General features: G+C 38.2%; 1 protein-coding gene across 2 annotated transcripts; it reads left to right on the top strand.

Annotated features, from left to right (window-relative positions):
- The first annotated feature begins 44 nt into the window (after positions 1 to 44).
- cgnb (cingulin b) lies at positions 45 to 24113 on the top strand. 2 transcript variants are annotated; one of them, XM_051872101.1, is made up of 21 exons: positions 45 to 235; positions 5546 to 6583; positions 7996 to 8096; positions 8513 to 8582; positions 12170 to 12294; positions 13086 to 13218; positions 14375 to 14587; positions 14848 to 14975; positions 15655 to 15681; positions 17083 to 17179; positions 17331 to 17543; positions 19141 to 19230; positions 19354 to 19599; positions 20421 to 20591; positions 20867 to 21028; positions 21222 to 21311; positions 21436 to 21519; positions 21726 to 21844; positions 22314 to 22422; positions 22592 to 22755; positions 22986 to 24113. In XM_051872101.1, the coding sequence occupies exons 2-21, from the start codon at positions 5555 to 5557 to the stop codon at positions 23116 to 23118; spliced, it is 3504 nt and encodes a 1167-aa protein (XP_051728061.1). In that variant the 5' UTR covers positions 45 to 235; positions 5546 to 5554; the 3' UTR covers positions 23119 to 24113. The 2 variants fall into 2 exon arrangements, with proteins under 2 accessions (XP_051728061.1, XP_051728062.1); XM_051872102.1 differs by lacking the exon at positions 15655 to 15681.
- The last annotated feature ends 338 nt before the right edge of the window (positions 24114 to 24451 follow it).

Below are 24451 nucleotides of genomic sequence, written 5' to 3'. Positions count from 1 at the left end.
TAACGTGTTCCCATCAGACGGCCTTGGGACAACTCTCCAGCCAATGAGCAGTCAAGAGGGGCGGGCCGATGACGCAAAGGCAACAGGTTGTTTCGGAAAAAACGCACTGACAGTTTTGCATGGACTATTCATCCTCGTTCTCAACTAGGAGTTTTTTATAGCGACTGAACCTAGAAAGGGCTTCTTTATTATTTTGTGCCTTCTGAAGGTCATTGTTGAAGGTTTCGGAAAACAGGTAAGCAGAAGGAATGTCTTTGTTTACTCAGCTGTGTATATTTGCCTTGGGCTTTTTGTTTTTGTTGCTGGTCATGGCTGCGGGTTTGTGTCCAGCCTTTGAGTTCTTATAATCCATAATCACATGGCTTCAAATTTATGCTCAAGTTCTGCTGAGCGAAGCAGATAAACACCTGTTGCTTTGTGTCTGAGGGCTGCAGGCTGGATTACTGTGAAGATGCGCTGGTTAAGGTTGACGCTGAAATATAATAAAGTAATTATGACTTTGATCTACCGTGCTCTCACCGGGACCGATCGGCATCATTTTTATAAATTGTTTGTAGACAATATTGCGCATCCCTTATGAGTGGAAGGAGTTTTCAGTCTCATATAGCCTATTGTATCTGTGTACCTTTGTTTCTGTCTCTTCAACAAAGTCAGAGGACAACACAGCTAATCATTGAATCCAAACTGTAGCCATAAAATCTTCGTTGTATTATTAATGTAACTTTAACCCTGTATATTTAAATAACACGCTGGTTTCGATCCCACCGATACTGACTGACTTGCTGGGTGGGTGTGACGTAATTTACAAGACTGAACCAAAAAAAAAAAAAAAAAAGTTTCATTCTGCATTTTGCCTGTGCTTCCTCATCTCTCTCAAGTCCGTGAATATCCGTGAATAGATAAACCTAGGGACAAAAAGAGCTCCTGACAAAAAGTGCCTGTCTCAGTGTAATTTAATATTTTGCTCTTGGTTATTTCCAACACTGTGTAATAGAACATACTTGTAAATGACACAATAACTCAAACCTAGCCTCAAAAACAAATTCTATCCTGTTCTTTATAATACAATAAACTGGCATATATATATATATATATATATATATATATATATATATATATATATATATATATATATATATATATATAATAAAATGAGAATGAAATAATTGCACTGAGTAGTGCACAACCTATGATTCGTAGTCCTCATTGGCAAATGTATGGATAGTATTTTGCTTATGCCTAATTGTTCAAAACAATTTCTCAAATGAATATTGTTTTGTTCTTGTTTATTAGCTTGTATATCAATTCATCAAGCTACAGTATTTTGTCAACAAAAACTAGCCAAAAGCTATCATATTACTACAGTTGGAGAATTCAGTTGATAATAAGCAGAGAGCTTGCATAAATCCAGTTATGACAGAGCTCCCGATATAAGCTTAAATAATCGGGATTGGCTGTTACAGGTGATAAGAAAACCATAATCCTAAACGGAGCATCACTAGTCTCCTTTTGAGAGTACTGCTTTTAACTTTTATAAATATGCTCTTTTATTTCTTCCATACTGTCATAGTAACATGTTGTGTCTGTTTATTATTCTTTACATTAGCCTTGTCCAATGGCCCCAAGAAGCAGTTGACTGTGGCACTCTAAAAAATGTCTAAATGCCATTAAATGGCATTAGATTACTAAATATCAAAGTTGCATTTGTATTAAAGAAAGGTAGCGCACACACACTTTTCAAGCAAAACATAAATTAATATTTGTACTCTTCAGATTGAAGACAAAAAATATTTAGACACTTTCTGGTTGTCACATGTTTGTGGAACACGTTCATGTTCTTGTGGTTATTCTGTTAGGTCACCTGTGTAAACTTTTGAAAACTTGAGTAAAAGTAATTTAAAAAATGGCTTAGAAAAATGTTATAAGTTGGTTAGAAAAATGGCATAGCATGATTTTCAGATAGCACAGATGCCACTTGGTTAAGAGTCTATTTTTGGGGGGGCCTATGTAAATTCATTTACACCATGTTTGGCGACAGTTTGGAACTATTGAAAAGTAAAAGTTGTATTTGGGCTAAAGACTGTGTTGTCATAATTGACAAAATATTTTCCCTGTAGTAGCGTCAACCAAGAAAACAATTAATGGATTAAAGCCAACTAGTTTCAAACATAAAGTACCCTCAGGATACTAATTCTTTTAAAGAGAGAGAAAACAGATACAACCTAAACAAATCTGTTTTAGGTTTTTGTAGCAAGAAGCTACCAACCAAAAAAAATGAAAAGTGCAGTCGGGTGAGTCATGTTAGCGTATAATAATACAAACCTGAAGGATCTGTTGTAATGGTCATTTATAACAGAGCACATACAGTGTGTGTGTTTGTGTTTGTATGTGTGTGTGGTTCAGGTATTCCCCATGTTATGTCCCTAAGGATAGTAATACCAGAAATCTTTGGTCTTGTGGGGACATTTTTTAGTCCCATGAGGAAAAGAGCTTATAAATCATACTAAATGATCTTTTAAAAAAAAAAATAAAAAAAAAAAAAAAATTCAGTGAGGGTTGTTTTTAGGGTTAGGGCATAGAATATACAGTTTGTACAGTATGAAAATCATAATGTCTATGAAAAGTCCTCAACAACAATGTGTGTGTGTGTATACACATTTACATAAGTGGTTGACATAATATGTTTTTATGTGTCTATAGAGTCATAGATACAGAACTGAAAATGTATTTATAGAAATTTGTGTGGTTTGAGTGCTGTGTTACTTTCCATGTTATTCACTGATACAAGGAATCAAAGGAAAAAGGAAGTAAATCCAAATTATTTGAATTTAAATTCGCATGAAATGAAAATCCTCTTCTCAATGCTTGTTATAGATCTTAATGTGAACAGTTCATTCATGCATATGTTTCATTTTTAACAAATGTTTTGACCTCGTAATCAAAATGTCATAACTTCCTTCGGTGAAAATGACAGGCTTGTCTCTGGTGACGTATGCCAGATCTTTCCAATCATTTAGTCCACTTAAACCCCATCCCTGAAAGCTTATGTTCTACATTTTTTCTTTTTCAATAATCAGTTACACTTGGATGTATGTTACAATATGGAAGAAAAGATCTTTTGCTACTTCCATTTCTTTTCGACTTATATACAAAATGAGTGATACGTGTGACGTGACAAAATATTAACAGTAGTGTGGTTGAATTAAAAAGAATTGAAAATCGAAAGCTATTTATTTACAGTAAAACGGAGTGTCAGTAAAAGATAAGCGTATGCACTAATTAACATGGTAAATCAAAGATGTCATTTTAGGCTAATGATTAGAAATTATTATGTGATATGCCAATTCATATATACACACATACATACATGCATGCATGCATACATACAGTCAAACCAAAAGTTATTCAGACGTTTTTGACATTTTTGGTATATTTTTACTAGTGGTTGCAGGACACTATAGTTCATGTATGTAAGTGAGGATAGCAAAATAAAGTAAACTGTGACATATTATACACAAAATTCTTCATACAGTGGACTACCAGTAAAATTGATAAAAACCAAAAATTATTCAGACACTTTGACCTGACCATGTTTTGCTTAAGTGTTATCTGACATAATTAAGATACATTTTTTCTGACACAGTTTAACTCTGAGATCTTGTCATATTTTATTACCATTTTTTTTTAAACTATAGTGAATAAACTGAATTAATGAATGAAATGTATAAGGTGTCTGAATAAATTTTGGTTTGACTGTACATACATACATACATACATACATTTTGGTAGAATTAATATGTCGCATTAATAAGGTGGTCCCACTTTATATTAGGTGTCTTTAACTACTATGTACTAACATTTAAATTAATCATTTGATACAATGCACTTATTTTACATACATGTACTTGTTTTTTTTTATGTAAGTACATAGTAGTTAAGGACGCCTAATATAAAGTTTGACCAATTAGATAGAAACGGGGCAGTAAGTTGGTTAATTACAAAGAAATCAATCATCACATCACATGCTTTAAATAGTCATATGTGCATTACACCTTTGAATGTTAACTTTACTGCTTGAATGGAAGATGGCACAGAGAACAGATGATCTAGTCTAGTAACATTCCTCCAAGAACAAACAGCCATTCTGATGGTAGGTGGAACCCAGTGCCTTGTGGAAGGTGAGAGCCACGTCCACATAACTATCCAAACCTGGAAAACCTGCAACTGCAAACAGTTTTCATTTGGCTACTCGGTATATATTTTTGTCTGAGATATATATGACCTTGTCACTTACATTTTGTCTTAAGAAAAAACTCAAGTCAAAAGTTTACAGTTTTTCCCATACCTAATCTGCTCCTTTAACCAATGAGAAATCACATGGTTGTTCCATTTTGCAGGAATGCTTGGAATCCCACCTATGTGAGGAAGACAATGGCTGACTTTGAGTAGCTAATCAGTCCTAATGCCTCAACAGGGACACTGACAGTTATAATGTAACCAAATCCCCCCATTTCAATAAGTTATTCATTGATAGACCAGAGTTTATGGACTGTTATTTTAGATCTCAATGTCTTTGGAGTTTTTGTCCCCAGCGTTATGCTGGCACATTATAAGTTGGTGTTTAACACAAGATGAAACATACTACCTGTAACACACAGCAATTCTTCTATAATTATTGATTTGCATGGACATTGCAGATAGAAATGGTTTCAAGACTTCAAGCAGCACACACTGTCTGATGTGTTGTAAAAGAGGGCTTTAGACGATGGATGCCCTGCATAGCTGAGGATGTTTTCTGCATCAATTGTTTTGTACAAAAGAGCACATATGCGTCTCTATAAACACCAGTTACTCAGCAGATTAGGCTCGCCATCTTTGATCCTTCTCTCCAACGTGCTATGTCTGCGGCTTACTGCTTTGATATGATTTGAGGAATGTTGTTTTCACAGCGATAAGCTATTTTTGAGCTAATGGTAGTGCTCATACATAGTGGAACTGTGTTCTAGGAAAACGGGAAGACAGGAAGCAAAGTGGAATGTGCTAGAACCTGCTCCTACCAGCAGGCACACCTGTTTGTCACACACAAACAATATCTTTCTCTTTACAAACGTGAGAAGACTCTCAATACCTGTGCTGATACCTGATAGCTGTGTCACGTACAAAACTGCTTCATATTTCATATTTACCAAGATGTGACACTATTTCAAGCAGTGGAGAGAGGATTGTTAAAGGGTCTCTTGGGAAATTAGTAATATTTATTGTCCAACACAAATTTAAAGTGAGCCAAGATGGAAGCACTAAACAGTATCAAGTCCTATAGGACTAAACGATCAGACTGTACATCTATCCAGCACAGCCTTGTTTTCACTTGTGAAAAATTAAATGTGTCTACCCTGAATTGGTCCATTGCTTTGTAATTCATGTCTTTGTATATCTGTCCCTCTTCGGGCTCCTCAATTGGCCCACCAAACAGTCTAGCTTTTTAGTAAGGTCTCTAAACGGACTGGTGCACTGACTTATTAAATTTTTTGTCTTGGTACCACAGCAGGTCACAATGAGTTCCCTCTCAGCAGACAGGAAGCCCCCTCTGGACTATGGTGTACAGATCCGCTTCATCAAAGATTTGGATGACGCTGGCGGAGGGTTCCCAGACAGGAGTCGAATGGCTGGTGGAGTTGGTGGTGTCACTAACGGGACTTCGCCATCTAAGTATGGAGTAGCTGTGCGGGTGCAAGGCATTTCAGGACAGCCGTACGTAGTGCTCAAGGATGGAGAAAAGGGGGACTCTTACGGGGTACAGCTGAAGACCCAACCACAAATGCAGAGCTCAGCCCCAGTTATCTCTCAGACTTCTCCGTACAGCACCCTGCTTCTGGGACAAAGGGAAGGGGCTCGGACCCCCCAGGGTTCCTATATTCCGGCTGAACAACCTAGCTCTCCTGATGAGGAATTTGGGAGCCCCTTAAGGAGGCCACCTGGTGATGGACAGGCAGGGATTCAGGGAGAAGCTGAGGCCAGGACTACAGGACGCCTCACCCCTTCTGCTCTTGCTCCTAAGGTGGACAAAAAGGGCGATGATGGTTTTAACGAAGCAGGGCTTAGGAAGGTCAGGCAGAATGGGACTGGGAGTAGTCTGAATGGGACAGGGCTAAATGGATCGTTCCCTCCTCCCCCAGCCTCGTTGGAAGAGGACCAAGCCCCAGCTATAGACACCAAGTCACTGGCTCCCATTAATAAACTCATTAGCCGGTTTGGTGGTGGTAGTTCTGGTGATGTACCCAACTTAGAAGCCCGAACTCGGCCTCATCTTGATAAACGAGTTCGGTCTCACAGCGCGGATGCTCTCAACACACCTACTGATGAGGCCCCACAAACTTCGCCAACAATAAACCCCTATGCTCCTATTGCCCCAGCTGCAGTGCCCAAACTCAGCTCAGCGAAACCATCAACCGGCAGTCTAGGACGAGACTCCACATCTGTGGCTAAAGTGGCCGCTATCCCCAATTCTAAACCTCTCACTTTTAGCCAATCACCAAAGCTGTTTGTGCCCAAGGAGGCACCACCTGCTATACCAAAGAAACCAGTGAGTCCTCGATATCTTTTTTTAATATTATAGCCTTTTGACCTTGTAATTTTTAATTAAAATGTCATAACTGAATCTTCTGGTGCCGATGACTTTTCTTTGGTGACATATGCTGAACTTCACCAATCATTTAGGGCAGTGGTTCCCAACCATGTTCCCAACACTGCACATGTTGCGTCTCTCCTTTGTCTGACACACCCATTTCAGGTCTTGGAGTCTCTACTAACGAGCTGATGATCTGAATCAGGAGTGTTTGATTAAGGAGACTTGGAAAACATGCAGTGTTGGGGGGCCTCCAGGAATGTGGTTGGGAACCCCTGATTTAGGGTATGTTCACACTTGCCATGTTTGGCTCGATTAAAACAAACCCTGGTGTGATTGCTCTGTTAGTGCGGGTCATTTGACTAAATGTGAGCGATGCCATCCCGCACCCTGGTGCGCACCAAACAAGCGGACCAAGACTGCTGAAAAGATGGGTCTCGGTCCACTTCTAAACAAACTCTGGTGCAGTTTGAATGAAATATGAACGCAACACGAAAGAAAGACATGTAAACAAACCAAAAACAGGAATTGATGTCACAAGATGCGACCCTAAAAAAGACAGAATGCTCAAGCATACCTGTTTTTTTTCTCGTCATAGTCGCGATGTTGCCCATTACAGTGTGGTTCAGGCATCAGAACCACGTCTCCTTGCAGCAGATATATGCTCTTCACGAGTTCTCAGCTGGTCAAAATACTATATCATATGTAGGCTACACATATACAACGAGCACGTTTAGCCCAGCACACAGCATTGTTTTGGATGTCCGGTAAGTTCCATCACGAAATATACGTCATAAAAGCCGACCAGTCAGGTTGTGAACATATCCCTATGCCTTTAGGTTCGGTGTTAAAAATGCCAATGTGAACGCTAAGTGGACCAGGACTACATTTTCTTTGTACCAAATGAACCGAGCAAACCCCACTTAAACCCCAACCCTTCAAGCTTGTGTTCATCTGCTACACCCAGATGTACGTCACAATATGAAAGAAAAGATCTGTTGCTACTCACTTTTAATTGTGACTTTAGCTTGGCTAAAAATGTTAAGGGGCATATGCATGCTTTTTTAAAGCCATTCAGGAAGTTTAGCCAATCAGAAATGATCTCTACTTGTTAATCATTTTTTAGATTGCTGGCATCAAGTTGGTTAACATGCCTTTGTAGGGCAGAACTTTGGAAAGGACGTAGTCTTTCATCAAACTTACACCTTTGGTTGGAGAACTGCCTCAATGTTTTTTTTTTAATTGGCCAACACAACTTTTTTGATTGGCTTATTTCTCTGAACATATATTTCAGTGATGTCTGTTAGTTAGTAGGGACATTTCATGTATGGTATTTCAAAAATAATGCTCCTTTGACTCCTTTTTTTCAGGTAACACCTGACCTCATAAAGAGCCAGACCACCAGTACAGAGAATGGAAATGGAGAGGATGCCCAGACCAAACAAGCCATTTACAACATACTTAAAGAGGGGTATGTACTTTGCAGTATATCAAGTTGTTTTAGTCAATGCAAAACGGCACTTTTCTAAAAGTTTTGGTTTCACATAACAATATTACTGTTAACAGCTGTAACATTTCAGGAGTGGCTCGAGAGAATTGAATAATATTTTGTAAGCTTATACTCTGTATTGCTCATACTTAGAGATTAGGGATTAGAACAAATAGCAACATGCTAAAAACCACTCTGAAAACTTTAGCAATATCCTAGCATTCAAGCATCATCACAATGCTCAAAACCACTCAGAGCACCTTAGCAACTGCATAGCAACCCTGGCAATCATGCCATCTTAGTATTTTGCAGTAGCACAAACTCTCATGTTTTCTTCAGAACATGCCATAATCTGTTTTTCTCTGGTTCATTCGATTTCCTTTCATATTTAACAATAGGTCTATTGAGAGTGAGGCAGCCATCAAACGCAAAACGAGTCTCATTCATGAAAGGTTCTGTGAGGTGAAGGTAAGCATGCTCATGTTCAATAAATCAGTTTGTATTTCCCAGCACTGAATAGTGCTCAGCAGCATTTGCTGAATGAGGGAAATACATCAAGAGAGGGTGTGTGTGCCTGTGTGTGTGTGTGTGTGTGCCCATGGTTTGCGTATCGGTCCCTGTTTTGCATGATTGTGAGTGTGTTTTTTAAAATTGAGAATGTAACACAGAAAGATATTCTGAGGCAGTGAGAGAAGATAACAGCAACGAACGACTGTATCTTTATGAATAAATGAGTGTGCTTGTAAAAGAGAGTTTAAAATGAACAATAATCATTATGATTATGCATTTTAAAGAGAGTAGATCAGCCAATAACAGGCTTTATTTAAAGGGACAGTTCATCCAAAATGAAAACTGTCATTATTTACTCAACCTCATGTCATTCCAAACCCATTTGACTTTCTTTGTTACCTGAAACACAAAAGGTAACTTTATGAGGAAAATCCTGCCCAATATAATATAATTGTAATTATAATAAATTCAATTTAATTATTGAATGGGTCTGTCGAGCTCCAAAATAACAAATATGTGCTATATTTCAAGTTTTCTGAAGTCATATGATAGAAATTTCAGGCTAAAATTTAATTCCCTTGTTGCGATGTCCAGTTTGTGAAAAAATTCTTTTGAATCTTTTCAATTAAGTGTTTGATTCTGTTCTCAAAACCAGTCTGTGTGATTTGTTCATGAATCGGAGTGATCTGGTTCTCATAGCTCTCTAGAATGAATTATCAATAAAAAACAAAAAAACACTTAAATTCTGTTCCTTAAAGTTTGTTGCTCACACAAAGCTATCATATAACTACAGAAGACTTAATGATACTTTATAGTGGTCGTTAAGTATCATTAATGTTACTTTTATAGTGCTTTTATGTCTTTTTTGGTGCTTAACAGCCCCACCGTTCATTCATTTTCATTATATCGACAAATGGCCAGAAAGACACATTTTGTTTTCCACTGAAAAAAGAAAGTCATTCAGGTTTTGAACAACATGAGGGCGAGTAAATAATTTTCATTTTGGGTGAAGACCAGAGAGCTTCTGTATGTTCATCTATCTCGTCTTCCTGTATACATGCATGCATAAACTGTGTGTCTGTATAATATTGTTAGCCTACGTGTTTGCATAAGCTTCCTGTGTGTAAAATATCCTCCTACAGTCTCTTGGCAACCGTCGCATCAACGAGGAAAGCTGATTAGGGCTGCGTGGTCGAGAGCTCGCTCTTTGTGATCCATCAATAATTAAGTTACACTGGAAATGGATACCTGTGAGGGAGGGTTTCCCCTCGACCTGGGGGCCCTCAGCATGTCTGTTTGGGTTACAGGTTTAATGGGCACTCTATGTATGGCCTTTTGCACTGTTATATCCCACTGAGCGCTCGTCCATGCATGATAAACTCTGTTGTTGTGGGCAGTATTGCCGGGAGACGTTGTGACTGTTGTTAATTAAGCTCATTAGCGTGGAGTAAACCTCATCAGACGCTTGGAGATTTTAGTGGTTAGACTGAGATTATACAGTCAAGCCAAATTATTCAGACTTTTTTGATATTATAGCAAAATAAACTCTGACATATAATACCCAAAAATTCTTCATACAGTGGAATACCAGTAAAATTGATAAAAATTTGGAACCAAAAATTATTCAGACACTTTGACCTGACCATGTTTTGCTTAAGTGTTATCTGACATAATTAAGATTATTTTTTTCTGACACAGTTTAACCCTTAATATTTTATTACCATTTTTTTTTTTAAACTATAGTGAATAAACTATAATAATGAATGAAATGTTCAAGGTGTCTGAATAAATTTTGGTTTGACTGTACATCGCTAGACAGTTAATGAACTTAATCTAACTAACACTTATTTACAGCTGAAATGTTGCATGGATATGTAACAAGCAAAGTATTGATCATACTGTACTTTTAATAACATTAAAACATAATGTCAGAAAGATATCAGTTCTGCAGTTGTTCATAAACACCAGTAGTGATGTTGTACAATGAGGACGTTGTCGGAAATTGTCATCAGTGTCCTTACTGTCCTTACCATGTACACGATAACTGATTCACGACCTCGGAAGCTAGGGAGCGGATTGAGACGCACCCATTAATTTTACTTTAATGTGTTCTTTTTTTATTCAAGAAGTAACTTTAGACCCTGCAACACAAGAGGTCAGTTCAAATGACCTCATAGTAGCCATGTGTGGTCATTATAATGATGGCAACAGCAGTTGAATGCTCTGATGGGATATCCTAGAGGACTGGGTTATTTGAGGAGCAGACAGCTTGGCTACAGGCTGTGTGTGTGGGTTTTAAAAATGTTTCAGATCAAATTATTTGTGTTATGTTTCAGTATGTTTCCTCATCTTATAAACGCACATTGCTGATCTTAATGATGAATTTAAAACGTATCTGTATCAAGAGTCAGTCAGAATCTCCCCACAGCATTTTTGTGAATTATTGCTAACTAATAAGGTGATTGACAGTAAGAATAACTGGTGAAGTGTAGATATGATAGAGAAGACAAGATGTATTGATTCCTGAGGGGAAATTCAAGGCAAAATTGCTGGTGTAAGATGAATGCATAGCCCCGAGACCACACCAATCATCCTCCTTGTAGAAATATGCATGTTTGTTTTGGGCTGCAACTTGTATGAACAAAGCTACATGTGTTCTGCTTTTGAAGGCCTATTGATTACAAATTGAAAGGCCTTTTGTTCAATAGTTATATGTACATGAATGAATAAAAATGGAAACAAATCCTTATATGGTTCCAGCACAGTAATTTAAATTAAGCACCTCTTCATATGTTATGCTTAAATCACCCAAGGAATTCTTTATTTATTGGTGATGGATTATTTATTTAAATAAATATATTTTAAAAAACTATTTATTAATATTTGTAAATTATTTATTTAGTTTTTGTTTATATATATATATATATATATATATATATAAATATATTATAGTTTTTGTGGATTCAAAACAAATAATTTTTACAGTTCTTAACACTTACAATATAATTTAGTTGCTAGAAACCACCAGACATAAAGTAAACATGTTCACATGTGACTCTGTGATAAAATCACTTACTAATCTGAAAAGTTATTTAATCTAATTCCTGTCATAACCACGTACAGCCAGTAAACCCTGCAACTTTCATATAACGCACGCAAGATACCAGGAAAGAGTTTTTACATAACAAAAAATCTTGTCACAGAATTCACATCAGAAACTTAAAGCCTGTTCAGCTGCCTTGAACAGTAATCACACTGGTACAAGAATGATTTAGACAACTTTACAGCTTCTAAAACATTGTTTTTATGGAAACAATTATAAGTGCTTTACTGAAAATATGACCAATTCTGTTTTTTTTTAAACCTACTGGAATGTCTTTGCCCATAGACTTCCATAGTAAATGCATCAGTGTAAATGTGATATTTGTTTGTGTTTAGTCTGAGTTTTCTGTCGTAATCACCTTGCTGTCAATAGAGCGATATTGGTTTTGAACCCAGATCATTCCATTAATTTTTTAATCTTCTTGGGTTTTGGTTTTCCACAGAGTCCTCAGATCTTAGTGGCTGACAGCAATATGAAGACTGAACTGGAGCAGGAATTCAACAAGAACACACAATTACAGCAACTACTCGACAAGACCAAGAGAGAACTGCAGGAAAACCAGGACCAGTGAGTCTCTGGCACTGTTTACACCTGGTATAAAGATGCATTTTGATCGATCGGATCACAAGTGGACGATGCTAAATACAGGTGTAAACGGGGTCTAAAAAATTTTGAGCTGGTCCACTTTTGACCACTTCCAGAGGTAGTCGAAAACGCATTTGACCGGATTGCTTTCATAGTGTAAACACTCATGTGATCGAGTGCGTTCAAACAGCCACTAAAGACGGCCTTCTTCGCCTACTTATTTAATATGTAAACATTATGGGAAGCGCACTAGCCAGACGGGATTTTAACTTTGTTGGCTAGAGACCCAAGTTTGGTTTGAAGATGAAAAACGTACCAAGCACCATTCCTGATTTTTAACATGCACTCATCACATTGTTCAGTGTATTCTTGTGGCTATCAGTGCAGAAACGAAAGCTGATGCTCTCCGTATGTTTTTTCGTTGTCTCCGGTCACATTCATATGTAAATTGCGCAAGATTATTTTGTCCATTAGATTGAAAGATCTGAAAAAACGCATACATTTACCTGTCCATAGACCCTCCCTTTGAAGAAATCAGGACAGAAGTGGTTAAAAGTGGACAAAAGAGACTAGGTGTAAACGGGTATGTGTCTGCCTCATCTACTTGTGATCTGATTGACCAAAACGCATCTTAATAACAGGTGTAAACAGGGCCTCTGTGTGCCTTATTAACATCAAAACACAAAGCAAATGTCCATTTCCAACAGAAAATATATCTCTGTCATGTATAGACCTTTGATTGGATTTGTCTGATATGTTTTTCATGTCTTTAGAATGGTGGAGCTGCGGATGGATAGGGAGGTGGCGGAGTCTCGCTTACGGCAGCAGGAAGATCAGCTAGCTCAGCTCCAGGAGGAACTCAGACGAATGATGGAAAACTCACCTCAGTCTGACACAATGCAGCTAGTACGCATGATTGTGGTGTCTAGCATTAATGACCCTTACTCAACCTTTTATATGCTTAAAACATAAAAATATATTAATATAAATATATAAAAAAATTAAAATAACATCACAGCAAGATGTGTGAATTGATAAGTGTGTTATTCATTGTTTAAAGTGTAAATAAATGCGAACTCCAGATAATCAAATTAAAAAAGGTACACAATGTTAGATGCACAGTATCTACACACTCATACAGAACTAGACAAATGTTTGGACACACCTACTCATTCTTTATTATTATTATTATTATTATCTCTATATTATTATTATCTCTATACATCTATCTATCTATCATCCATCCATCCATCCATCTGTCTGTCTATCCAAACTATCCATCCGTCTCTATACATCTATCATCCATCCATCCATCTTTCTGTCTGTGTATTCCTCTACAGTATCCATCCATCAATCCATCTTTCCGTCTGTGCATCCATCCATCTAGCTATCTGTCCATCTATCTATCCATCCATCTTTCCGTTTGTCCATCCATCCATCTTTCCGTCTGTGCATCCATCCATCCATCTTTCCGTCTGTGCATCCATCCATCCATCTTTCTGTCTGTGCATCCATCCATCCATCTTTCCGTCTGTGCATCCATCCATCCATCTTTCCGTCTGTGCGTCCGTCCATCCATCCATCCATCCATCCATCCATCCATATAGCTATCTGTCCATCTGTCATCCATCTTTCCGTCTGCATCCATCCATCCATCCATCATCCATCCATCCATCCATCCAGCTATCTATCTATCCATCTATACATCCATCTTTCCGTCTGTGCATCAATCCATCCATCCATCCATCTTTCTGTTTGTGCATCCATCCATCCATCTAGCTATCTGTCCATCTATCCATCCATCTTTCCATCCGTGCATCCATCCATCCATCCATCCATCCATCCATCCATCCATCCATCCAAACCTTTAGATCAAAAGGTTTTTAAGATCATGACAATCATTAATCCAATCAAGTGTGTCCAAACCTTCGACTTAAACTGGGGTTTTGTAAGATATTATTCTGCTTTGGACCAATATGTATTGTGAATTGGAATTGAATTTGAATTGAAATTGAATTGAATTTGTTTTTTGTTAATCATTCCAGTTTCCTTTTCTCTTTAGGACTTGATGACGGTGCAGGCAGAGCTGTCTGAGTCTCAGATGCTGAGGCAGAAACTGGAGGACACACTGAGACAGAGGGAGCGAGAACTCACCGCACTGAAAGGGGCCCTGAAGGATGAGGTAGAGTCCCATGATAAAGAGATGGAGGCCCTGAGAGAGCAGTACAGCCAAGACATGGACACCCTGCGTCACAGCATGGAGACTGTCTCACAGGTGAACATATACCTCAAGACAAATCCCTTCAGGGTGATTCTCACATTCCTAGTCCCTGCCTCAAGAGGATTAACATGGAGGAGAGATGTTTTATTGCTTGTTATGTCATGCCTGTTTAGGAGTAGTTGAACTAGGCCAGATACATTTGGCTTTGTGATCTGTTTGGTTGTCTAAACGGTTTCATGAATCTGAATGGGTGCAGAGTATAGAACTGAAGTTTTCACTGTTACCACCTGATTTTGTATGTCTTTTATCTGCAGTCTCAGATGGAAATCGAGGAGGAGCGTCAGAAGGTGAACGCCTCCATCTTGGCTCTGGAGGAGGAGCTGGAGGGATACAAAGAGCAGAGCGAACAATGGAAGGAGCAGTTTAGCTCCGCCAACCGAGAGTAAGCTCTGACATATCAAACGTCAACATTGGAAAAATGTTTATATTGGTGATGCCAACATTTTGGTGAATCCTAACAAAATAATTGACTATTGGTGATTCGATGTGGGTGGGTCCAACGTCAAAATTAAGAAAAGTTTAACGTTATGCAGGTGCAATGTGGGTGCAGTGAAGCCTACCAATAATGTTAGGGCATCCAGCATTAGGAACGGCCACTATGACCAACAACACAGTGACCCTGCAACGTTAATCACTTAAAGCATTGTGTTTTATAATTTCTTGTAAGATCTTAAGGTGTCACTCCAAGGTTCAAGTCCGTATTTGTCTAAGGAGTCAAGTAATACATCTGTAATCATATACAAACAACCTTGTGACCAACACCCTTTTTTAACATTCAGTGTAATCCTGAGGACTTCAGTATGTAAGATGAATGTTTGGCTAAAATTTTGTCTTCTGATCCTGTAGGCTAAAAGGTCCACATTTCATTTGCCTGATGTGTTACTTCACAGATCATGTTATTATCCTCTTATCCTCTATCCAATTCACACTCACATCTGAGACTGAGTTTGTCTGCATTTTAGTGTGTTTTATGAGTTTCATGCTATGTGTTCATGTCAGATATGCTCATTGAATGTTCATTGTTGTCTTTCTGTTGTATGTGTTCACTCTTGGTTTGCCAGACGAGGGCAGTGCAGCGCATTTCAAAAGTGAGACAGAGTCCTGTAGGCGCACAACTACTGACACCACAGGCAGAAATGACTCATCTAATCAAATTAACTATGATTGATGGTGTTTTAGTTTAAATCAGTAATCTTTTAATAGAATCTGGCCCTAGTTATACTGACACACTAAACTAGAATCTATTAACCTGGTTTCAGTTTGGCTGCAAGTTATAAAGTCTAATAAAATTCAGCTATGATTAAAGGGATAGTTCACCCAAAATTGAAAACTCTGTCATCATTTACTCACCCTCAAGTTGTTTCAAACCTGTATAAATTTCTTTGTTATGCTAAACATAAGGGAAGATATTTTTAAGAATGTTTGTTACCAAACAGGGCTCCATTGACTTCCATAGTATGGGGAAAAAATATACTATGGAAGTCAATGGTGCCCCACAATTGCTTGGTTACAAACATTCTTCAAAATATTTTCCTTTTTGTTCAGCAGAACAAAGAAATTTATACAGGTTTGGAACAATTTGAGGGTGAGTAAATGATGACAGAATTTTCATTTTTGCGTGAACTATCCCTTTAAAGGAACACTCCACTTTTTTTGAAAATATGCTCATTTTCCAACTCCCCTAGAGTTAAACAGTTGAGTTTTACCGTTTCGAATCCATTCAGCCGATCTCTGGATCTAGCGGTACCACCTTTAGCATAGCTTAGCATAGTTCATTGAATCTGATTAGACCGTTAGCATCTCGCTCAAAAATGACCAAAGAGTTTCGATATTTTTCCTATTTAAAACTTGACTCTTCTGTAGTTACATCATGTACTAAGACCGACAGAAAATGAAAAGTTGTGATTTTCTAGGCCAATATGGCCAGGAACTATACTCTCATTCTGGCGTAATAAGGCGCAATGATATTAAGCAGCGCCTGTGACCCCCTGCTTGCACAGGGAGCGTGCCTTGCAACCATGGAGACATTTGTGAGAGACGCTGCGCAATATCATTGCGCCTGCTGCACCCATGGTATGGCAGCAAAGTTCCTTGATTATTACGTTGGAATGAGAGATTGGCTGAATGGATTCGAAAATGGTAAAACTCAACTGTTTAACTCTAGGGGAGTTGGAAAATGAGCATATTTTCAAAAAAAGTGGAGTGTTCCTTTAAGACTAATCAAAATCCTTTAATCTCACTATCTGAGCTTGTATATCAAATCTAATCTAGTTCTTGTGCAGGTGATCAAAATGAACGCTCATGTCTTGGTCAAATCTTTTTTTAATCATTTCAATTCTGTTTGAGATTCTGAAATAATACATTACAGATTCTTCTATATAATGTTGACTCCTCTATAGGATGAATTATTTTAGTGGCTATCTGCACTAACATTGGTGAATGTGGTCTTGTGTGTTGGTGTGTTTTAATGTGTTTGTCTCATTGGACAGGCTGCTGCAGGCTCAGCAGGAAAAGAAGAAACTAGAAGAAAAGCTGCTCGCAGTTAAGAAGCAAACTGATGAAACCGATTCAAACCCTTTAATGAAGGTAAGATACATAAAGAAGTGCCACAATCCATTTTCTCTGTTCTTCAGTTCAAAAAGATTCATTGTATCACCTGTCAATACACTGTGAATGCTGTATTTTGAGACTTAGATTTGTTTTAGAGCCTGGAATAACAGTAACTTTGCATCTTCAGGAGTTACAGCAGTGCCGAGATGATTTAAAGAAAGCTCATTCAGAAGTGGAAAAAAAGAAAGCAGAGGTAGCAAAAAAGGAAGAAGAGCTAAAATCAGCAACAAGAGCCAATGAGAAGCAAGAGAAGGAGCTGAAGGCAGAGATTGACAGACTAAAAGACCAATTACAGAAAGACAAAGAGGAACTTGCTAAAGCACTGGAGAAAACACAACAGGTAATTCTAACAAGGTGCATTAAATCACATTTCTTCCGTATTTGTTTTTGCCTTAACCAGCCAGGTTTATTTTGTTTGCATCGTGTTAGGAAGCACTGCCCACACTGAATCTCATTGGTCTAAACTCTTGCTGTACTTAGCTGAATTTGAAAGTGCTCCTATTATGCTATTTTAAATGTTCCTAATTTTGTTTCGGAGGTCTCCTACAATAGATATACATGTGTCGAAGATCAAAAAACACATTTTACATTGCACATCACTTAATTTCTCAAAGAGTCTTAAAATAGTTTGTTTGAAGACTCTAATCCTCTCCTTTCCGCAAGCCTACTCTGCTCTGATTGGTCAGACAGCCCAGTCTGTTGTGATTGGTCTATCGCTTACAGAACATGTCGGAAACTAAACGCCTATTATCATATCTGAATTTCAGCTCTACCTCAGTGCTTGATACACAGGGTGTCTTTTTCCTTATCAATTCAAGCCTGTGTCCTCAGCCTTTTGAAGTTCATGCAGTGTATTTGCTTTGGCAGCACAGAAAACAGCGTCTTCTTGACATGTCGACAACACGAACCAAACTCTAAGTGGCCTCAGCTACAACTACAGACTTCGAGGGCGGATCAAAGTAGATGTTGTTCGAGGGCGTCTGTTGTTCTGTAATTATGTAAATTTATTATATTGTTACGTAGGCAGTGTTGGAGAAAGTTACTTTTAAAAGTAATGAATTACAATATTGCATTACTCCCTAAAAAAGTAATTAATTACTTTTTTCTCTTCTGGGCTGGGCGGTATGTTTGTTTGTTTTTAAAACAACAAAAAAGTTCTATTTTTGGCAAATGTTAAGGCCCTTTCACACCAAAAGTGAAATGAATAAGCCTTAGGCTGAAGAAAATGCAAATTCATGCCTGTACAGTAGAGGGCGCAGTTCAAACAAACAAGCCTTTCAGCTGTGCTGCCATTATGAAATACAGAAGAACAGGACACAGGAGAAGAAGTAAATGAGTAAATGTATGCTCACATTTAGTCTAGAATAACCATCGTGTTTACTTGGCGCACACAACGCCTCTGCATTCCTGATTTCTCTCAACATGGAGAGGTGTCAGTCAATAAACGGGAAAACAAAGTAACTTGCGTTACTTATTTGAAAAAGTAACTTAGATATTTTGTTGTAAATTTGAAAGTAATGCGTTACTTTACTAGTTACTTGAAAAAAGTAATCTGATTACGTAACTCGCGTTACTTGTAATGCGTTACCTCCAACGCTGTATGGGGGTATGTAACAGAAAGTTAGACTGGAATTGGTGACTATTTGTTTCGGCAGTTTCAGTATCGATTCTTTCTTTTAGGTGACAATAACTTTATTTGTTGTGCACTTTGATCTTTAAAACTTTGCAGACCTTTTACATTCACAAACAGCTATATTACACACTGCATGAAAGACAATATTCGAAAAAGCATAATTGGGGCACTTTAAAGAGCAAATATGTTCTGATTGACTGGGATTTTGTCGCTTTATACAGCTTCTCACTTTCCTTGAGAACAGGAAAAGTACTTGCAAATGTAATTTTTGTTCCCTTAATCTGTTTACATCCTGTTCCTGTAGCCCTTCATGTCAGAGCAATCTCTGGATACTGGAAGCAACCTAGAACTTCAAGAGGCCAATGCTCGCTTGAGAGAGAGAATAGCCCGCATGGTAAAATGTTCCTAAAAATATTTATAATGATTGGTATAACCATTCATCTCATCTGCTTTAGTTGAGTCTTCTATGTACAATTAATTCATTATCTTTAAACTTTCTTTTCCTCCTGGTCTCCAGACACGCCTGCAGTCCAGCGTTCCTGACAGCAGCTCCTCAGATGTTCTGGAGGAGGAGAACCGGAGCCTGAGGAACCAGCTGGAGGAGTCCCGCCGCACAGTGTCTCGGCTGGGTCAGGAGAAAGACGAGCTCAACAAACGGTTGGAGGAGAGGGAGAGAGAGAGGGAAGCTCTGAGACGCAGCAAGAGTGACCTAGAGGAGCAGAAGAGACTGCTGGACCGATCTCTGGAGAAGATTAATAAGGAGGTATGTGTTTTTCTTTTGTTCAAATAAACAAATGCTTCTATTTAGAAAGTTTAAAAGAACCACATTTATTTGAAATCAAAATCTTTTGCAACATTATAAATGTCTTTACTGTCACTTTTGATCAATTGAATAATGAGTCCTTGAACAAAGGGGGATCAATATTAAAAGTGTCTGTCGGTATCTGGTGTGTCTGCCAGCTGCTTTTAAAGGGATAGTTCACCCAAAAATAAAATCGTCTTCATTTACTCACCCTCAAGTTGTTCCAAACCTGTATGAATTTCTTTTTTTCTGCTGAACACAAAAGAAGATATTCTGAAGAATGCCTGTAACCAAACAGTTATCTTTTGTGTTTTTTGTGTCAGAAGAAAGAAATTCATTAAATTTAATTAAATTGCTCTCTATGGAGGAGTCAGAGAGCTCTCGAATTTCATCAAAAATATCTTAATTTGTGTTCCGAAGATGAACGAAGGTCTTGCGGGTTTGGAAAGATATGAGGGTGAGTAATTAATGACAGAAATTTCATTTTTGGGTGAACTAACCCTTTAAGTACTACAGTGCATCTCGTCCTCACGGACTGCAGCAGATTTGCCTGTTCTTGCTGTGAGACGTTACCCCACTCTTCCACCAAGACATTTGCAAGTTCTCTAACGTGTCTGGGGGGACACATGGTTACACGTGGTTTGGCACAGCAATGATCTGTAAAGCTTATTTGTGTTTCACAAGATTATATTTAAAAAACAGTATCCTGAAAAAGGAATATTTCTTTTTTTGCTGAGTTTTTGTTTGATGTTTTTTCATTTTCTTTCATTTCTTTTTATCAGATGGAGTCTATGATGGGAGATTCGCGTCAGTCGGTGCAGGTTCTTCAGTCTCAGCTGGATGAATTCAGGGATCGTTCTCGTCGAGAGCTGCAGGACACTCAGAGACTCAGTAAAGACAGGCTGATTGAGCTACAGAGAGCGCAGGCCCTCCTCAAGACCACCCAGGAGGAGGTGAGACAGACAGTTTCACTAGATACACAGTGTAAAAATACAACATTAGTGTTTATAATTAAAAAATCAACAATTATAGCAAAAATAGTTACATCCTTTATCAGAATAAATACAAAAAGTTCCAACTGCCCCCATCCATCAGCACAGGGTCCATTAACATCTATTGTTATTAACTTTTGAGCCCCAAGGTTTTTTGATCCTGCTCTTGAACCTACAACTTTTCAGTTCAGAACCCAGATCACACCAGAGAAACTTAGTTTGTGTATGTTTCTCAGGTGTCTCGTCTGAAGAAAGATCTGCTATCGTGCTCAGAGGAGAGGGACAGCGCTCAGCTGGATAAAGATCTACTGAGCAGTCGTCTCAAACACCTGGAGAATGAGCTGGAGACGGAGAGAAGCTCACAGACGGACCGCAGCAGAGAGATCCGCCTGATAGAGGTAACTGTGTGGGTTTGGCACTGGGACTTTTGAGCGGACCAATTCGACAGCACCCAGTCTTTCTTCTTAAAAAGGCTTCATTGAATATTCACGTGATCAAGACTGATAGGAAAAGGAGAACAGGGAGATGCTTATACAGTCGTTTCAGTGATGTACATTCAGAGATGTTTATAAAAGTGCTTTTTTGTTTTAGGACAAAGTGAAGACATTAGAGATCGAGTTAGACGAGGAGAAGAGTGGAACGGAGCTACTGAACGAACGCATCACTCGCAGTCGAGAACAGGTACATAGACGCACGTTAGTTAAAGGCTGGTTTTCATTTATGTCATATTTGTTTTTGTTGTGTTTGCAAGCATAGGCCATGCGCAAGCAGAGATATAGATTTAGAATATTTTTTTTTTTTCTAGGTGGATCAGCTTCGTTCTGAACTGATGCAGGAGCGTTCAGCCCGACACGATCTTGAGATGGATAAGAGTGCACTGGAGAGACAGGTACACGCAGACACCTTTTAAATTCTTTTGACAGTTATTTGAATTAGGTCAGCTTGATCAGAAACCATAAAAAGAAAATATGTAAAATATATTACTTTAACACATGATTAACTCTCTTTTGTCACCTTAATTGTTTTATTATGTGTTTAAAAACTTCTATTATTTGTCTCTTGTCTTCTATTATTATGTGTCTCTTGGTCTCTCAGATAAAGGAGTTAAAGTCTCGTATAGCTGATATGGGCACTCAGGCGCGTCCCTCTTCTGGGGTCACGATGCTAGAACACAAGGTTCAGGAGCTGGAGGACCGTTTGCGCAGTGAAGAGAGGTATACATACTGCATAGAGTAGCGATTAGGGTTGTCAAAAGGACAGACTTCGGTACCAAGTCGGTACTGAAATTTTAAAAATGTGACGATACCAGCATTTCCCCCTAGCATTTTGAGTGCTGTTGAGCTCATGTGTATCTGTGTAAGTGCTCATTGAAGAGCGTCAAAGATGTCTATTTACAACATGTTTTTGAAGCGTTGATCATTGTAGTCAATCACAGACATATCTGTTGAGCACGTGACCACAATGGCCAATCAGGGGTGTTTAAGAATCCACTCAACAGCGCTCAAAATGCTAGGGGGAAATGCTGGTATCGTCACATTTTTAAAATGTCAGTACTGACTTGGTGCCGAAGTTGGTACTTTTGACAATCCTAGTATAGATACTCGACAAGCACAAACACACACTCCTGTCATGAATCAACACCTAACTAGGAATTAATAAATCCACTGCTTTTTGTGCATTTAGAGAGAAAAACACCATTCTAGCAGCTCAGAGGAGATTGGACAGGAAACTTAAGGACGTGACGGCCACCCTGGACCAGGAACGAAGTCAGCACGCTGAACAGAGAGACCAGGCAAGCACACACACATGTAGTTTTCATGTACTTTAGAGTATGAATTGATGTTCTTCAAAATAAAAAGATCTTTTTAATGATGTTAATTTTCATTTCTGTAAATGATGTGTAGATGTAGCTAGTCTAGCAGGGGAGTGTGTGGACCTAAAGCTGCTGTGTTTGTCTCTAGCTGTCTCTGCGAGTGAAGGCTCTGAAGCGTCAGGTGGACGAGAGCGAGGAGGAGGTGGAGCGTCTAGAGGGCGTCAGACGGAAGGTTCTGCGGGATCTTGAGGAGCAGCGGGAGCTGCGGGAGGCGCTGCAGGCCAAAGTCAACACACTGGAGAACGAGCTCAAGTGAGTGTCATTAAACATCCATATTAAAAACGTAGGAGTTAATGTATACATATAAATATGCACTAAATATAACTAATACAACTAATAAACTATATTTATACATTTTAATTTTTTGTGTTGAATGAACATGAACTATTTATATTAACATTCTGGCCACTAGAGGGTGAACTTACAATGCTGATCTACAGCAGATGTTTGTCTCTAGTCTAATGTGTGTGATTGTTTGTTAGGAGGAAGGTTCAGCAATCACGGCGTCCAACTCTGGGAAGCGCCTTGAGTTCTGAGGAAGAGGACAGTTACTCTGACTCAAGAAGCATCACGTCTATTCTCACAGAAACGCCACTTCAGACCACCAACTGTTGAAGACTGAACGAGAGAAAATACCTTTTGCACACGTTTGATTTGTGTTTTCTTGTAAATGTAAAAATAACAAATATGGATCATATGTATTAAAGGCATGAAGGATACAAATGACATGAATTCAGCATAGTCTGAAAAGCTGTTGTGGACTGCTAGCCTTTTCAACAGGAAGTGATGTCAGGTGTCTTTGACAGGGGTTGATGGGTTAGACTGGTTTGAGGGCCACTAAAGCTGTTGGTGTGAAGATTTGTCAACCAAAAGCTCCTTTAGTGTTGTTTTTGCTGAAACTGGTTAATTCTGAAGGAAATTTGTTTTTTGTTCTTGATTCTGTCATGTTGTTGGTTTGTGACTCGCAGTACATTTTATTTCTATATTTTATTTCTGTAAAATGTGGTTTGGATTAAGGATTCTAACATTCTTAATCATATTACCAAAATTCCAAATGGTAATGGAAAAAAATATCAATGAATTGTATCTTTTATACATGGAAACTTTAGTTCTAAATTATTTTGAATCCTTAAAAAGAAATTTCAGATGAAACAGTCGCAAGTGTTCGCCCTATCATCTTTAGTGTTATGCACTAGTACGAATAATAATGAAGGATATTTATAAGGCTTCTTTTTGTGTTGCTTTCAAGCAAGTTTTCATTCAACTTGCAATATGAATGAGACCTTTTGTGCCAAGACAGAAAAAGGAAAACATTATTTGATGTTACGGCTTCAAAAAATATATATATTTGCCTTCAATTTTCATACATTTAGACAGCTAATAATACTTAAGCTGCTTTTTTGTCATTTTTCCAGAGACATAGGTTCTACTGTATATTCAGATTTATCAGTATGTATTTACCTGATAATAAGCAATTTGCAACTCTTAAAGAACTGATTTGTTAAACAATTTCATATTACACTGTACAATATTAGATATGTATATACTGTCCTGTGTTAAAAGTTTATTCTTCCATTACACAGTAAAAGTTTTAAAGTACTTGAACTTTTGTCATGTTTCTCTCTCTCTCTTTATTGAATTTAATGCTAAATTCTCTTGTAATCCTTTATGTCAGTTATTTCTCAGTTTTAGTCAGTGTTCTCCTGTAGACACCATTCAGCATTTTTTTTTTTTTTTACCATAAACAGAAAACATATTTTTCAGTATTTTGTTTACCCTTTTAAGTGTTAAATTCTGTTCTTGCGTTCTTGAGTATTGGAACTGAACTTCGACGGTTGATGATGACGTAGAGCGAGAACACAAGGGCGCAAGATCGCTTAAGAACGCATGTTGAGAAACAGCCCAGGTCTTGGATTCTCGACTAATGAGCTGATGATCTGAATCAGGT

Source organism: Ctenopharyngodon idella, chromosome 19 (assembly GCF_019924925.1).
Source record: "Ctenopharyngodon idella isolate HZGC_01 chromosome 19, HZGC01, whole genome shotgun sequence".
NCBI lineage: Eukaryota > Metazoa > Chordata > Actinopteri > Cypriniformes > Xenocyprididae > Ctenopharyngodon > Ctenopharyngodon idella.
Note: the sequence above shows the minus strand (reverse complement) of the source record. Positions and strands in the feature narration are given on the sequence as shown.